At 37.2% G+C, this 17,879-nt stretch overlaps 1 protein-coding gene across 1 annotated transcript in view; it reads right to left on the bottom strand.

Annotated features, from left to right (window-relative positions):
- Nucleotides 1-17,879, bottom strand: part of ABCA13 (ATP binding cassette subfamily A member 13) — a 201,325-nt gene that overhangs the window by 95,360 nt on the left and 88,086 nt on the right. Inside the window, exons 31-35 of the mRNA XM_026088100.1 lie at nt 16,503-16,665; nt 15,442-15,660; nt 12,747-12,943; nt 11,806-11,963; nt 11,185-11,415 (exon numbers count right to left, since the gene is read on the bottom strand). Of these exons, the coding sequence (XP_025943885.1) occupies nt 11,185-11,415; nt 11,806-11,963; nt 12,747-12,943; nt 15,442-15,660; nt 16,503-16,665 (968 nt within the window). The remainder of the gene's footprint in view (nt 1-11,184; nt 11,416-11,805; nt 11,964-12,746; nt 12,944-15,441; nt 15,661-16,502; nt 16,666-17,879) is intronic.

Raw genomic sequence — 17,879 nt, 5'->3', positions numbered from 1 at the left:
TAGCTTTCAGATGTGCTTTATAAGTACTATATAGTGTTTCTCTCAAATTGTAATAGGAGCAATGTAATGTTTTGCCCAGTATCCTTCCAAATGGCTAATACCAGCTGCCTCAGAGAAAGGTTTAAGTAACCTTAAAAATTACTGTTATGAATCCACCTGCTTCCAAGGGAATATTTCTCCAAAATCTTAGTGGCTGACTTACCCAAGAAGCACAAAGATGCATAAGCTTTAATAGCACTTTTATACCTATAGCTATTCATAGTAGATACACTAACAACTAGTTTGCTTTATATATATATATATATATATATATATACACACACACACAAATATATATATGATCACAGTCTCAGTCTCTATAACATTTGAAACGTGCTACCATAAGATATTATGTAACATTAAAAAAAACATTTTATCTATTTTGAAGTTTCTACAGTTTAGTTTCACTAAAATTCTTTGCAATATATCAGCATCCAACTGTACTCTACTGCCAGAAGAGATTAGATCCAAAGTTGGTATATCCCAAATGTTCTAAGATGTAGAATTCTACAAAATTATTTCATTTTGCTCTTCAGGAAGACATCTGAATATCTTAAATCTGCAGTATGGGTCCCTTACGATCTAATAAACCCACTCTCTAACCTACTGCCTGCTTTTCACTTAGGCTCAGAATGTTTTGCTATTTATCCATGGTTAGCTATTTACCCCTCAGACTTGCTCTCGGCCCTCTTGATTGTTTTTGCACATATACTGCCTGCTGTAGTTTATGATAATTTTTATTGGCCTCTATAGAGCTGACTTCTCCATTTTCTCAAGCCCGTTTGGCTCCAATGATCTTGTCATTCAGCCACTGGAAGCTCAGTCTAACCTCCTTTTTCTGCCTGGACTGCATGCATCTATAAAACAATAACTATTACTTGCGTGCCCCAGCCGTATAGAAATTAATTATGCATGTCTGTGTTACAGTATATGTATTATGTCTGCATATGCAGGCATTCTTAAAAAGAAAACCTTAGCTCTTCCCACCAAAAGAAAAGGCGAGTTTTAAATTTTTCACTTGGAATAAAATTAAAAATTATAAGTAAGCTTTCTGCAAAGGAAACTTAAAACACTAGAAATTACACAAAATGTATTCTTACCTATAGACAACGTTACCAATATTAAAATTGTTAAAACAAATAATTAGATTAATGAACTGCTCCTTCCTTCTAACATTTACACTTAATAGAGAACACTGCAATAGATGCATTTATTTAGATGATTTAGAATGATGAACAAAAACAGGCAAGAGACATCAGTTCAGTAAAACATGATAGTATCTCACTGAAGTCAGAACTTTTATACTTTCTCGTTGTGTTTTATACTGGCTTATGTAAAATAATCTCAGAATTATCTGACTCTCTCTAATTTAAGAGGGAACATGCACACCGCTTCAGCACACCTCCTGGTCTGGGAGACTAAGGGACAACATTCTGGCTGCCCCACACAAACCTGACATCTTAGGGCTTGGTTCCAGTAAAGAATATCCAATACCCCCACTTGTGCTCAGATCCATGCTTTGTCAAAGTGGCTCTCTAATCCAAATTCTTTTACAAATCAAATAACAGCATCCTGTGATCTTCTCAATAACCCAGCTGTTTGCTCTAGGGGTTTTCAAAAATTTAACTACTTTGACAAGGGAAAGTTTGACTGCCTTTGAAAGACTTGCTTTCAAAGACAAAATTATACAGGTCAAACTACTGCCCATGGAGTATTCTGGTTAACTTTGACAATGATGGATACCTTTCATGACCAATTCCCAAATCCCTTATGCCTACACTTCACAACTGTCCTTAATGATGAATGACAGTCATCTGCATTGAATGAAAATTTTCCATCACTCTCATCCCCAAAGAAATGGCATTATCACCATGTTTTCTTGCTGTAGTTTATCAAACTCGAAAATACAGAGTCTCTTACTACTAGATTCTTTACTAATATAACAACTCAAATACTCAGCTACATGTTTTGGAATGCAGATGGTAATAGGCATCAAATCACTAGATACATTACACTCTGTTTTCCTTACCTTAGGAACTGTGAGTCTTATTCCTTAAAGAAAATGTAATGTGAAGAAGACAGACTGCTTTGATTTGAAACAGGCTCAAATATCCCATCTGAGCTTTGAAGAAATACCTGATAGTTAGTTATAAAATAAAGAGATACTAAAAACCTTATTTTGAATGGAAGGCTTATTCTCACCATTCACAGGAGTGGATATTTTATTTGCTTACTGAGGTGAGGGTTTGCCAGATTCTTAAATCTTCACTACTTCAGTGTTGACTGAAATAGGCCACCAAAAAGACCGTATTAAAATGTCATCCAATAGAGTTTTCACTTTGTGAAAACGGACTCACACAGGCCACAATTCTCCTTGAAACTAATTACATGTTAGTGGCAGATCCAATTGAATTTCTTGTAACAAACAATAAAAGCTTGGTTCAAAATTATTATTTCCATTTCGGTAACAATGAAAGGCCTCTTTCGTAGACCAGGACCTCACTGTGTCATACAATGTTCTGTAAAAACAGAACAAAAAGCACTGCATATAGAACAAAATGTTTGACTTCTAACTTAAGAATTCTCTAATCTAGATATAAATCATCAAACAGAAAGAAACGTGATAACAATAGAGGCATAAGAATACCAGGAACAATGAGGAAATATTGGTCAGCTTGTGGGGGCAGCATCATTAGCAGACTACAGACTTACATTTTGTAAAGCATCACGTTAGTGACTTTTAAGAGGAGTGTTTAAGAAGAACAAGGAAGTGACTTCATAAATGTTAATAAGGAGCTCCTCCCAAGCATGCAAGGCAGGAAGGGTGAAAGCATGAAGGAGCTCATTTTAAAACATAAATAAACCAGTAAGGGAAGCTCAACTAATATGCCACTGGATAGAACAGGGGTCATCTAATACTGCAGACAGGTGACTGATGGGGAGCAACAGGTCTTGAAAACTTTTTTTTTTTTTTAAATTTGCACATGGATAGAAATGAATATACCTTTCTAATATCTTACAGACTTTATACCTGTGGTATATTTCAGCAGTATTTAGCCATTATCAGTATGGGTTGAAAAGGGTAATCAGTTGCTAGGGACTGATAGGAGGCAGTATGCTAACACTGATGCAGTGATAGAGTGTTTGCATGCACATGTACACACTGGGTAAGGGTGGGAAGACGACTGTGAGGTGACACAGAGGTGAATCACAGTGAATATATAAAAGCCTACTCCCCAAGGTAGATCACTCCACAGGCACACACAAAAAAAAGAATTACCAGATGGTCACAGGCAGTATTCTCCACTTGCTCATGCATGCCTCAACTCTGGGAGCTTCATTTGTGTTTATCTTTGGGTTTCTGATCTTTAGAAACCTGACTGCTTTCAAAAGGTACTTAATTTTCTACTTACAGGCTGATTCAACACCATTTGCGTGGTCCAGGTGTGCTGCCTGTGGAACACAGGGCATCTTTCCTGAGTCTTGCAGTAGCTTCAGAAATACCTTTCACAAAATAGAAAAAGTAATTCAGATTCTGTTTCCTATGAACTATACACGTATATTCTTTTTTAATCACAAATAATTCAGATTGTTAGATATCAGTAATGGCTGCTGTAGCCACCCTGCTGCAACATCATTATAAAATTATGCAAGGTCTGCAGGGGAGGAACTCTGGGGATAAGCAGAAAGGAATAAGTACCAATAGATGCCAATGCATGTATACAAAGCATTGTTTACCCACACACACCACTATCTGCAAAAGACTGGCTGCCCTTGATTGACATTTTATGCTGCTAAACTGTGGTGTATGTTGGAACGCAGTTACTGAACGTTTTACCAAGAGCATATTGACAGCTTTAAATCTTTTCTGATATCCTAGCTGGAAATCTCTGGTCACAACTGGAATTAATACTAAAGAGCAGTACCAGTTCTCTGTCTTAACAGAGTACTAAGTCCAATGTACAAAATCCTACAGAACTGAGAATCCACAGAGCTCTGAGGAATGTCCACACTTATGCAAGCAGGTAGGCAGTCTCACCATCTCTATTCTAACCCAAAGGTGATCTAGGCTCTCTAATGGTGAATGTGAAAAGGTGATTTAACTCTAAGATAAATGCATCTATTTCTAATGCATATTTTGCAGCAAAACCATTAGCACTCCTACGCCAAATGGGGAAAAGATGATCCTGTTTCTTAAAATTGCTATATGATTTTTTATTTTTTTAATAAAAGTAACAATTTAGTAATCTACAGAGTAAAATCTTTATGGTAGAATCTTCCTAAGTAGAGGGACACACACAAGGAAGGAAGCAAATGGTAATAATAAAATATTCAACAGAATGAGGCTCTTTCAGCAATGCACCTTTGTGGCAAAGGGGGCCAACAGTATCCAGGGCCCCATTAGGAAGAGCGTTGCCAGCAGGGAGGTGATCCTTCCCCTCTAGTCAGCCCTGGTGAGACCACACCTGGAATGCTGTGTCCAGTACCAGACTGCCCAGTACAAGAGAAACACAGACATATTGGAGCAAGTCCAGCAAAGGGCCACAAAGATGGTCAAAAGTCCAGAGCATCTGTCATATGAGGATGGTGCCCAGGACGAGAGACCACAGGCACAAAATGAAATACGGAAAATTCCACTTGAACACAAGAAAACACCTCTTCACAGTGAGAGTGGTTGAACACTGAAACACATTTCCTAGAGAGTCTGTGGAGTCTCCACCCTTGGAGATTTTTAAAACCTGACTGGACATGGTCCTGGGCAACCCGCTCTAGGTGAACCTGCTTGAGCAGGGGGGGTTGGATTAGATGATCTCCAGAGGTCCCTTCCAACCCCACCTATTCTGTGATTCTGAGAATTCACCAACCTTGCTACAAAGAGACCTACTTAAATGGTATATACACTTTGCCAAGTACATTTGTGTGACTCACTACTCCATGCTTAATCCTGCTTCAAAATTCTATCCATATTAAGTCCTTTGAATTTCATAGAAGTGTATTTCAAGGCTGAGGGACTGAGAAGTAAAGAAGCCTGGAATAGCTTCCATAGTGGCTCAGTATTTGCACTCATCCCACTCCTTGAGAGCCCAAGTGAAAAACAAAATTCAGAAATTTCCTATCAGATACTCGTTTGCATTGTATTTTCATGATAACTTCTAACAAGGGGATATCATTTAGGAGATTATTTTTGAGGAGGTTTTGAGATCATCAAGAAAAGAAAACATAATTTGCTACTGGGATAAAAGCTCCCTGTGGCAGCAAAATCAGCCACCTCATTCAGTTGCTTTACAGTAAAATTTGGTCTGAGAAGTGCTTGAACTTAATACTACCTTTAAAATAATTAAATTTTGTTTTAACCTCAATTACAATTCAAACAGTAACCTAGGAACTTCAGATTAAAAAAAAAAAACTTGCAAATAAAAATCAACAGCAATTGCAGCTGCCAGGAACATATCTAAATGAACACCAAAAGCAAAACCAAATTTTCATTTCTCTTGATGCATTCTCTGCTTGCGTTTAATGGCAAGACTGATTATAACCATGTTAAAACTTTCATAGATCATTAAGAAACCATTTATTTTTCCCCACAAAAGAACCTCATATCAGCTATAACAAGAAACTCTTTGTTTCTAAAGAGCTCATACTATAGACAATAAAACTCAGTCAATTTGAAATACTTTACAGTTGTGGAAAGATATTTTTTGATTTGTTAAGGTCTGCCTGTTACGTAAACCGTGTTTTGCTTAGTCAATATAATTGCCATTTAATAGTGGCTATTGATTGCATAGTTACCTGCCAGCTTTCAGGGAACACTTTTGGCCATTAACAACTGCAAGGCCTGAAGAAATTTAGTATCTCTTGACATTTCTGTATTAGAGCCTGGGGGGAGATCCTGACTGCCCAAAATACATCCTAATTGACTGCTTTGGGCCTGCTTGCTGATGGCTCTGCTGCACCAATTCTGTCAAGCCAACCCTTCACAAATGAACCAATTAAAGCCACAAAGGAACTGTTTCTCTTCAGCTAGGACAAAGACTGCATGACAAAATGTTGCCTGCACATAATCAGCTCAGTTTCAAAATTCTTGCTGGGGTTGCAGATGGACAACATTTTTTTCTTTGATCACAAGGTATGTCACTTGAAGAGGGACTGTAGCTACACCCTCAGAAGAACTCTCCCTGCCTACTGGAGGTAGCTCCACTGCCACAGCTATTCTGATACAACTATACAGGCAGAAGGCCAGCTGCACTGCCTGATCCTCCCCATAGTATCCAGGCAGCTCTTAAACGTCCTGTATTAAGGATGGGAATTATTAGTGACCCTGTGGTACAGAAGAAATGGTAATTTATCCAGTGTTGCACAGGATATTGCCCACAGAAGTAGTATTAGCATGAGAATGTTATTAGCATTATGAGTACCCTCCAAAATACACAGAAGAGATCTGGGAAGGTTGGGATTGGACACCATGACAGAGAAACAATGTGTTCTTCCCATACCAAAAAGACTGGATAAATTCACCCAAGAGAAGGTGTCTTCTAGCCTTCAGCAGAACATCTCTCRCCCTACATGCCATAGTGGTTCCCAGTTAAAGATGCTTAGATAGCAAGTCCATGTCCTGACCAAGGACTTGGCCAAATGGCTGTATATGGAGAACACGAAGAGATGGACATTTCCTGTACTCCCCGTAAGCTAACCGTGCATGGCAGCTACTGCCTGATCGAGTACCTTCTAATTCCTTCTTTGGGACAGCATCATAAAAAATAAGCCTGGTCCACTGATATAATGGGACAGTATCCCTGATTCTCCACTGCAGAGCCTGGGAACCCCCCCATGCCTTAGTAATCATTCCTAAAGCACATCTTCACCTTAAAGGAAAAAGGGTGAAGAAAGTCAAAGTGGTTGGCAGGAGAAAGCGAAGTTAAGTAAAACCTATAGATAGTCCTTTATGATCTAAAACCATGTGATGACATTTTGGAAACATTTCTGGGCCATCCTATCCCACAAAGCCCATATGTATCCTAGAGAAGGGGTGGGTGGGAAAGTGTACATTTTTTGCTGTCAGTTAATTGGCAACAAGCACCTGCAAAAAGAGTAGTAAAAATTGTGAAGGGTAACAAATGAAGTAGTTCAAAAGTCATAAAAACATCCCTGAAAAATAAGCAGCACATGAAATTAGAACCACACCTAAGCAGTGTTTAATCTTCTCCCAGTTGTTTTTATTAACTCTTTCACTACAGCAGGCAGACTCCCAGGAGCACATCAGTGAGCAGTGCTAAATACTCACTGTTTTATACCACAGGTAACAACCAAATCCCCAAATCTGAAAATCCCACATTTAAGAAACATTTATCTTCCATTTGGGGAATGCTTACATCTTGTATAAGTCAGCATCTCTGCATTTTCTTCAGTAACTGAGCAGTACCAGAGTAAGTATTCCTGGGAAGTTTCTCAGTTTTAAACCTACAATCCTAATCTGCATTTTACCTTGAATAACTTCCCTATGTAGGACCCAATTTTCCTCTTGTTACATTTTCTATTCATGTTGCTTTTATATTTTCTTCCAGACAGATCATGCTTGCTAAAGCCTTCTGCAGCAGCAAGCATTTTACAAAGTGGCACGATACAGAAGCAGCTGGAGAGCCACTCGTTGTAGATGACCAGGTTGACAGAGGAACTTTTGCAAGCAGGTCAACAGCTATCCACTAAATGGAAACATGTTCAACTGCTAAACTTAGATACACAAACAAAAAAAGACAACACACACTTGGCACAGCTCAGAGACCAGGGAAGACATTATCCATGCTTTCAAGGAAAGTGCTTTAAATAGGAGGGGAGTAGCAAGGTTCACTTCTACCCTTGCCCCTGAGAGCCAGCTACATGCCAGGTGCCAAAGGACAACCTCAGCCACCCTCGGGGACGGGGGGAGCGGGTGGCCACGCTGGCCGCTGGAACAGGCCACCCTATCACCATAGCTTTTTCTTCCGCACTGCCAGATTGTGAGCAAGTACAGGAGAGGCACTTGCCTCTGGGAAAAAGCTTCTAGCCAGATGGCAGCACTACAGTACAATAGATTAATATGATCATGCCATTATTAGATGCTGTTAGAGCATTCTCAACAAAAATGAATCTCATTTGAAAAATATATGGTGTTTCAAGGACAAAATATTTCAAGGAGATATATGGATTTTCCCAGGAAGTTTTGGCGCAAGCACTATTGACATTTCATGGAAGAGAACTTCAAGAAAAACACTCCAGTGAAAGTTACTTAAACACATAAAGATATTTCAATAGTTTTGTTCTCTCCCCAATGAAAAACAAGAAAACTAAATTTTGAAACCCTTAAAATTGCCACCAAGTTAAATATCAGTCTCCAGAGAACTCTCAGTATACCCTTATTTTAATTAACCAACCTTTCCCATCCTCCTCTTGCTTCTGTTAATACTCTTTGGATTACAAGCATTATGAAGTACACACAAAACAGCTGAAAAAGATATTTAAAATCTGAACAGAAGCAAATATAACATTAATGAAATTTGAAGCGTCATGAACCTATTTGTTAGATCTTCAAGATTCCTTTGAGGTATGAATGGTAGTCGAGTTTCTCTTGAAGGGTAGGATTTTAGAGAGTGCAAGTGTCCCTCAGACAAAAAAATGAATAAAAAAAAATCAGAGACTGTAAAAGAGAAAGAAGAGAAAGGACAAAAAATAAAAATAACACATTTTTTCCTTTAAAGTCAGAGTTCTTTGTTTCCAGATGGAATTGTTTGAATAGACTAAATAGCACTATTATCTGCTATCCATTTAGTTGCCAGCGCAAAAAGGCTTTTGATAAGAAAATGGAGAATGGATTTTGTAAGGACTAATCGTGAGATGCAGAGATGACAGAAATCATCCCAAATTAATGCATTAAGTCTTCAAGCTGAAAAATGGTATATCAATATCTAATGCTGTCTTTAAAGTTTTGGGTTTTTTTAAACATCCCCTACAGAAAAAAACAAAACAAAACAAAACAAAAAAAACAAGAGCAAGCATTCTCAGCTGAATGACAGATGCAGCACACTGAGGAGCTTTCACATTTTCTGCAACTTCATATTTACTTTACAGATGCCAATTCTGGAACATTGTACAGTATCCCATAGGGATGTAATCAAAAAAGGCTCTCAACATATACATTACCTTAAAATCTATAAAGATTGGCAGTGAATACTACTCTTTCTTATAGCATGTTAACCACTCTATATAACTTGAAAGAAAATAACAGGCTTTTTCAATAAGCTTTTGACTCGCCTCACAGAGCTGTATAGCAGGGAGATAATACACTTGACAATAGTGTGTAAAATGTAATAAACTTATGCAGATAATTTCATCTGTTTTTTAAATTCCCATTACCATAGCAATTGCTTGTCCCTTGTTTATATATTGTGGTCATATATAAGAAAAGCATCAAAGAGCAGGGGGGGTTGTGGGTTTTTTGTTATTGTTGCTGTTGTTTGTTTGTTTGTTTGTTTAATAATTTGGTTATATGGATCTTAACTTCAAAGGAAGTCACGTATTTGCTGGTAGATCATTCTTTTGGACGGCAATCTAAAAGCAAATCTGYGAAAACAGATCCTTTATGTCGGTGCAGGGTTCTAAAGACTTCTGTAGCAAATCAATATAGTCCTAAAGATGTAAGTGGACCACTTTAGGATACAGCAGCTCCACTTGGTGGTGTATTTATTGAATGAATTTGATGAACAATTGTCATTTTAGGTTTATTTACATCACTGGGGTTCTATCTGTATTTCTTTTCCCAGAGGTTATATAAACATCACTAGTTCTAAACTTGCAACAACAAACCCAGAACTGTTGATACTTTCAAGTATCTGATCCCATTAATTCCCATATGTATAGCTCATGCAGCAGAAATATAATGCATGATTAATGTGTGCCAGGCCTTCTAGAGTCTCATCTTCATAAGCCCAGGAGAAGCATCCTCCCTAGGGGATACTGTGTTCCAAATGACCATAATATTACATCATAACATCTCAAACTTTTCCAGAGAACAGAGGGAGAAGGGATATGCCATTTTTCTATATTAAGTGTCTTCCTTTTTATAAAGATAGAAATCTATAGGAACTTGCATTTCATATGTTTTGTTTTATTTTCTAACATATACTGAATTGTCTGTTAGAAAACAGTCCAATCTTGTCTCTCTGTAACACTAAAGGAAATCACTAGAGAAATGAGTTTCAAAAAGCAATACTGAGTGGACTATGTCATCAAATAAAAAAAGGTGTGTTTTGTGTATCAAAAATACTGGCATTAGTCTTTTATTATCACTTGAAGTGGAAAAACGGTATTTTTAAAAGGATCTATAATACAGAACTTAAACAATGGTGGTTTAAGGAATTTGGAAATGAGCAGTTATAGTTCCAAGGAAAATAACTTCTCTCCAGAATAACTAGTTACACAGAGCTAATTCAGAAGTGATAAAGAATCATAATAGTCTCCTTCTCTGATACATTTGGTCAAATGACACATATCCATACGTGTGTGTGTGTATGTGTGTATATATATGTATGTATGTATGTGTGTGTGTGTGTATATATATACACATACATATATACACACATATACACACACACACCCCTATACACAGAAAATATCCTTTAGCTATTTCCAGCCCAGTTTTGCAAGGTCCTAAGCTTTAGATCTTTGTAATTCAGGAAGTATTCAAAGAAAATGATTATTTTTTCCCTCCAAAGAGCTATCTGAACTGAACCTCTAATGTTACAAATTCCTTGTGAGTTCAAAGCTCATTTTGATGTTACAGATTTAGGATAACAGTAGTAGTTCTGGATAAGTCAATGACACATTAAATTTTCCTTAGGGCACAGAAACAAACATTTAAGAGAGCTCTTAAAACGCAGTGCTTTATGGTTCACAGATTCCAGATTCTTGGAATAAGATATTGTAGTAGAGTGGCTGTAGAAATTAATTGTACAGCAAAAATTTAAAGTGTACATTTTGCATGAGATTTTCTTTTTATTATTCTTCTCCTAAGAAACTGTTGTGAAATATGAAAGATATAATCAAGATTAGCTGGAAACTAATACAGGATTCTCTAACCAATAAAATGCCATTACACAGAAAAATTAGAAGTACCTCTTCCAAGGTGGTGTCAGAAATGCCATAGCCAATCACATGTAGATGATGAAGGCTTTCATCTAAAGCCTGAAAAAGACCTTTAAAGGAAGTCTTATCTACCCTTTCTGGGATCACATAGGTCAGTTCAGTCCCATTGTTCTCTTTCAGGAAGGCTTCTGGGATGTGGGTCTGTACCAAAGACGTGACCTGAACAATATGCTTAGGATCTTGGATTTCAAAGACAGAAGGCTAAAAGAGAGGAAAAATAAGCACACAAAAAGCATTAATGTTAGCAGAAGTATGGGACCTGATAGAATTGATATCAGAAAATTTTCACTGATGAAACTGCATCTAACCTGGGACGTAGAGACTACTTCCCAGGAATAAACAACAGTAAGACTAGGCATCTTTCAGCTAAATATTAAAATTCAACATTTTCAGAGATGTTACTGGATTCTTTTAAACATTAAAAACAAAACAAAAAAAAACAAGAAAGCTTCTAAAAGAATATGTTTTGCTGGCTCTACAAAAATGTATATCACATATTAGTTCTTGGCAGGGACAAAAGGTTCCTGCAGAATATACATGGCCATTACTTGGCAGGCACTGTAAGTTCTGTATGTAACACTTGTAGCATACCTTTTTTATGAGTGTTAGACTGTGTCCCTGGCCATATGTTTCTCTCAGATAAGTGGGAGAACCACAGCACCTCAGCTGGCCATGCTGCAGGATGGCAATGCGGTCACTGAGCACCTCTGCCTCATCAAGATGGTGAGTGGTAAAGATCAGCGTGCAACCTGTATCAGAAAGATTAGTACAAGTCTATACAACTTGGTCTCCAGAGAAGCTTATTTTGCTTTCAAGGAAGACCTGACTGAACATTTTTTGGTTCCTCCAAAACATAACTGCAAGACACAGGGAAAATCTGTACTCATATTCACACCCTGTAGCTACTCCCTGAGTTAGATACAAGTCAAAGCAAGTTTAGACCTGAATTATACAAAGTAGACAGTATTAAGCCATTACAACTTCAAGCTATTTTATGAGGTTAAGGAGATTGCTGAAAATCAAATAACAGCAGTGTCCATTTCAGTGGATCATTCACTATGGTTTGTTACAGCTGATTGAGTGCGCCCTAGCTTAAGAGTTTGCTTCCCACTTTTAAGTTCATAGCACTTTAAAAAAATGAATGCGGCAGCTTGATTGATAAGTCTGTCTTCATTAGAAAAATATATGCACCTACATATAGATACATGCAAAATGGGAAATGAAAACAAGAGAAGAATTTTGAGAAGCAAACAAAAAAGAAAAAAGTAAGAAAAGAGAAACTTCAGGACAGGACTCAAAACTAAGTTGAATCTTCAGTCAGATCAGGCATCTTTCTATGAGATAGCAGGTAATTCTTGTAATCTCACTTGGCTGCTTTCAAATTTCCTGGGCTGATTAAATGTTACCTCTGAAATTAATGTATTTAATTACCAAATGGCAACACTAATATTCTGACCCTCCTGTTTAAATTTATTGAAACAAAATTCCAGAAAGGAAAAAAAACCCACAAATTATTTGTATAAGCTTTGTACCAGGTTTGTACTTCAGAAGAACGTCCCAGATGCTACGGCGAGAGCACGGATCTACTCCACTGGTGGGCTCATCTAGAACAACTGTCCTGGAGTTTCCAATAAAGGAAATGGCAATTGACAGCCTCCTTTTCATTCCCCCAGGAAGGGCTCCAACAAGTTTGTACTGATGTTCAGATAAATCCACATCTTCCAGAGCTCTGGAATAGGAATAAATATAGAAACTTGGCCACTTTTGAAAAAAATTTTCCAGCCACATCATCTCCACACAGAGCAGAATTCCTGAAAAAGCACTGTTAAAGGAAAATGAAGAAAACACTACTTCTGATGGATTATTTGGTGACAAAAACTAACAGAAAAAAAGATCGCTAATTTTCACCTACAACGTATAAACACCCATTACCATCTGAAATACAAATTTGGATAGCTACTCTGCAGGATAAGATCAGAGAATAATTCTGAAATTAAGTCCAATAAAATAAACACCAGTTTGTCCACTGATTTCAGCAAACTCTGGATTACAGCCTCTTAAAATGCAGGGAAGAAGGTTAGTTTGACAACTCAAACATTGCTTCAGTTTTTACAACTACACAAACAAATTTAAAAATCCCTGCATTTTTTGGAAGTGTGTCATCATTTGAACTAAATGATAGAGTAACTATATATATATATATATATATACATACACAGTAAGTGTATATATGTGTGTATATATGTGGGTGTGTGTATGTATAGAAAGCATATATATTATATTTTTATATATATAATATATWTWTTTTTTAAGGAATTTTAATTCATATTTCTGCAAAGTAAGCAGATGAATGATCCCTAGGCGAGGTAACAATACCTATTTTAATACTTGTAAAAATGTTATATTGAGAGTCTAGAATGTTACAGCCAACAGAAGCAGCAATATTTAAGCAGAAGATCAAGTTTCCAGCAGTGATAGTCAAAGTGCCTGGGGGTTCCTGTACTGGCAGAAAAGTTACACACATTGCCTGTTCAGCCTTTGCCCTCTGAGGATCTCACATCTAAGCAGGGTGCAGACACATGCCCAATAAAGACTGCACTGCAAGATCACCAATTTATTTTGCATCACATTGAATATCTGTTCATTGGCCAAAACTGTCAATTTCAACCCAGCAAGCAAGAGGTAAAAGGCTCAACAGTGTAAGATAATCTCCTGACTCATTTGAGTGAATATGTAGTCTGTAGACTGTGCCATTTACCCTGAGGGAATTTTTCATTTTTAAGAAAGCAAAGTTCTATGGTTACTTTACACATACATACCGGGAAAATGATTCTTAATCTCTTTAGAAGCCATCTTTCTTTGCTTAATAAAAATAAAATTTTGTTTCATTTTACTTTTCTAATTTCTATGAAGTAGTTTTAAGGTATTTGTTGCCATAAACAAAACAAAAAATTCTTCTTAGCAGCAAGGCCTTCAGAGTGCTGAGTATGCTTACATGGCATTAGTAAGACACTCTGTTGTGGAAATTACAACTGACTAGTTTAAATACAATAAAAGGCAGGATATTATTTTGCATAAATTTTAACCAAACACACCATGTTTGGTATTTCCTTGTTGTTCTAGAGATCTTTCTGTTTCTAGAGAATTTTGCAGTGTTCCATACAAGATTTTCCAGATCAAAATTTTAAAATAACTGAGACTTTTATGACAGCCGATAAAAGCGAAAGCCACTCTGCCACAAATATGTCTGTATTTGCCTAATTGCACACTTAAAGAGAAGTCCCATCAACTTGGCATTCAATTCAAATGTGGAAGAGCCCAGCTATTCACAGTCTAGCATGAATCTGAAGGTAAAAAGAAATTATTTCGATTGGGACATTATTAGAAGAGATATATCCATTATTAGAGGTATATTTTAGTTTTAAATTTCAGCAAATGCAGTTTGCTATTAGTGAACAAGATTTTACCTTGTAGAGTTTAACAGTACTTCAATATAAACAATGCAAAGATGCACCTCGTCTTACAGCAAAGAACTCATAGTGCAAAAACACTAGCAAAGTCTTAAGCTGACAAGCGGCAAATCATCTGAGGTCACATTAGAGCTTTGTCTTGTTTCTCCTCATTGGATTGTTGGTTTTTAACCCCCTTCACCTATTAAACACATTTAAAGTTAGAATTTGAGGAAGAAGGAGGGAAAGAGTTGATGGCCTATTTTAAAACGATTGTAACAATCGCTGCCTTCAGCTGTCCTTCCTGCTCTCTTCTCTTTACTGCAGATGAGGGAATATAAGATAATAAACAAAAGCAAAGTCAGTGTCAGCTTATCTGAAATTTCAGGGTGAAAAATACAGCGATTTACCTTCTGAACCATCTCTGCAGCAATGGCAGGTACCTCGAACAAGGAAGCAGAGAGAGCATGAGACAGGAACCACTACAGGCCAGTTATCTCCACTCCAGTCAAAACAACTATTTGATGGTTATGCATACCAGCTTTTAAAATGTTGACAGTTCCACCATAATTATATTCAAGTAAAGGTTAAAAACCAGGAAATCTATTTTAGGGCAGAATTTCAAAAGATGAAGTGTTATAAAGACTCATGAAAATACAGCAGTTTGCATTTACTCTTACTTGCAATTTTACTTTACCAGTTTCTTGTTGGGAGTGGCTTCCAGTAGAGACTCTACTGATTTACTGAACAGGTTTCAAGGAAAAGAAAAAACACTTACCCACTGACTTGCTGATTCAACTGTTTCGTTGTCCAGATGGGTGCCTTCACTGATCCATACAGCAGTAGATGTTCTCGCACAGTTAGCATGTCAAAGAGAACATCGAACTGGGGACAAACACCCAGCTCTGTCCTGATGGCAGCCAGATCAGTACGTATATCCTTTCCATTGATGATAATGGTACCAGAGCTGGGTGGATACAGGCCGGTCAACAGTGAACTAATATAAGAAAAGAAATTTTTTTTTTAGCAACCTCTAACGTAGGCCTTATTATATAGTTGACATTTGGATCTGAGGCATGTCCTCAACTGATTTGTATTGATATATTTTTCCTAGCATCATTAGAGCAACACCAATTCAAATGAACATAATTATAGGAAAACAAGAGTATTTAGGGCTTTTTTTTTCCCCTTCATTTAACCAAGATGTCAACAATCCCTCATCTTGTTATTTCCAGAACAAAAGCCACTTTCCCAGACAAATTTAACTATCCAGTGTTTCCTTATTAAAGTGTATATTTTAGATGAATAGTAATTCCTAGTGGAACCCCTGTCCTGCATCACTTATTTGATTAAAGTTGATCAAAATTAATATAAAGTAGAAATACATTAACCTCTTAATTAAGAAGACATTTAAAAAAATCATTTTCATTTTGTTACTTCTCTTTCTAGTCAACTGCCAAGAAGTCCCTTGCAACATCTAGGAACAAAGCATGAAAACCCTTAAGATCCCATACTCTCTACATGATAGGAGTGCACACAGGATGCCAGAAAAGAACACTTTGATGATGCATTCATTTCCACAACCAGACTGCCCCAGCTCAGCTGCTTCTGTGAACTACTGCATCATGCTATCAATGGTACAGAGGACCCAGTTCTCTATTCTGTATATGGCTTTTGTCATAGATATATAGCCTCCACTTTTCATTTACTTTGGGGATTTTAAACATGGATGGAAGGTATTTTAAAAAAAGACAAAGGAAAGAGTTCACAAATATTTTAAAGTGAGGAAAGCATAGGAAAGACCAGAACAACTGCAATACCATTAAATAGCATACATACATAACTGTTGTCTTTCCAGCTCCATTAGGCCCCAAGAGTGCTGTTATTTGACCTTGATGGAAAGTGAGGCTGAGATCTTTCACAGCAGCCTGCTGGCCATCCACATGCTCCTTGGTGAGTGACAGCAGCACAACACCAATGGTGGCTCCTTCTGTGCCAGCACCTTTCCCACCTGGAGGTCCTGGGTCTGTATGAGGAAGAGCAGCAGACCAAGAAGGTCTCAGAACCCCCAAAGATATACATATACATATATATACACACACACATATATATATACACACATATAAAGGGAATAATAGGTTAACCCAACCCTTGGTGCCATCTATCAAAAGCTGGAAGAGATGCTCAGAATGGCATAAGCTCTGCTGAAATCAGAGATATTGTGCCAGTTAATATTGGCTAAGAATTCAGCCCACTAGTTTAAATATTTAAATGAATTAAAAAGTTCCACCGCAGTTTTAAAAGGCTTTCTAAAACAGTAAGGCCAAGTGTGCCTGCGCACAGGCACATCTCCATATAGTCATAAAATGCATGTGTTATGTTTTATTTCTGGCAGAAAAAAGTGCTAATAATCACTTTGGTTAGAATATTGTTTTAAGCTCATAAACATGAGAAAATTCAAACAATGTAGAACTACTTGATGTAYGCCATCCAGTTTCAGGCACCTGACAGAGTCAGTCTTAATTCCTTCAGTCAATAAAGCAAAGTAGACCTCTTTGTGAAATAATGCAGAGCAGCAGTCTAGTTTAAACATAATCCAAAGCCTTCCATACAAGTGGATACCCAGCATTTTTCTGCTAACTGTGAGGCAAGCAACTCAGTAAACTGAGATGACTGCATGACCCACATAAAGTTGGCTTCTTTCATATGTCATGAGGAAAGATTGGCATAACTATCTCTAATTTCCAAGCACAGACACAGACAAGCGCCAGCCATGTAACATTTTACTGACTCATTACAACTGAGGACTCTGGCAGGGAGACTTTTTTTTTTTTTTTTTTAAAGTGAGTAAAACTGAAATGTTATTTCAAATAAACTGAGATTACTGTGGATGAGAATTGTAAGAAGAGAGAATTATGCATGCAATACATATAAACTGAGATTATCATTTCAAGGAGTGGTTTGGTTGGACTGTGAATTAGGAAGCTTTTTGCTCCTTCCACAGGCATTTTTAAGTTTAGCAAAAGCTGTTGCCAGAAACTTGAGGTTGGATTCCAGTGAGAGATTACAAGATTTTACAGATATTTCTGAGAGGTCCTTCTATCCATGAATTCTTCCATTTAGCTTCTTTATATTTTGGTCAGGCGACTAAAACCACAAACCATTATTCTTGCCCTTTCGGCTGCTTCCTAAATTTGCAAGCACAGCCTGGAACTT

Source organism: Apteryx rowi, unplaced genomic scaffold (assembly GCF_003343035.1).
Source record: "Apteryx rowi isolate R43461 unplaced genomic scaffold, aptRow1 scaffold_750, whole genome shotgun sequence".
Taxonomy (NCBI): domain Eukaryota; kingdom Metazoa; phylum Chordata; class Aves; order Apterygiformes; family Apterygidae; genus Apteryx; species Apteryx rowi.
This window is presented reverse-complemented; position numbering and strand designations above follow the sequence as displayed.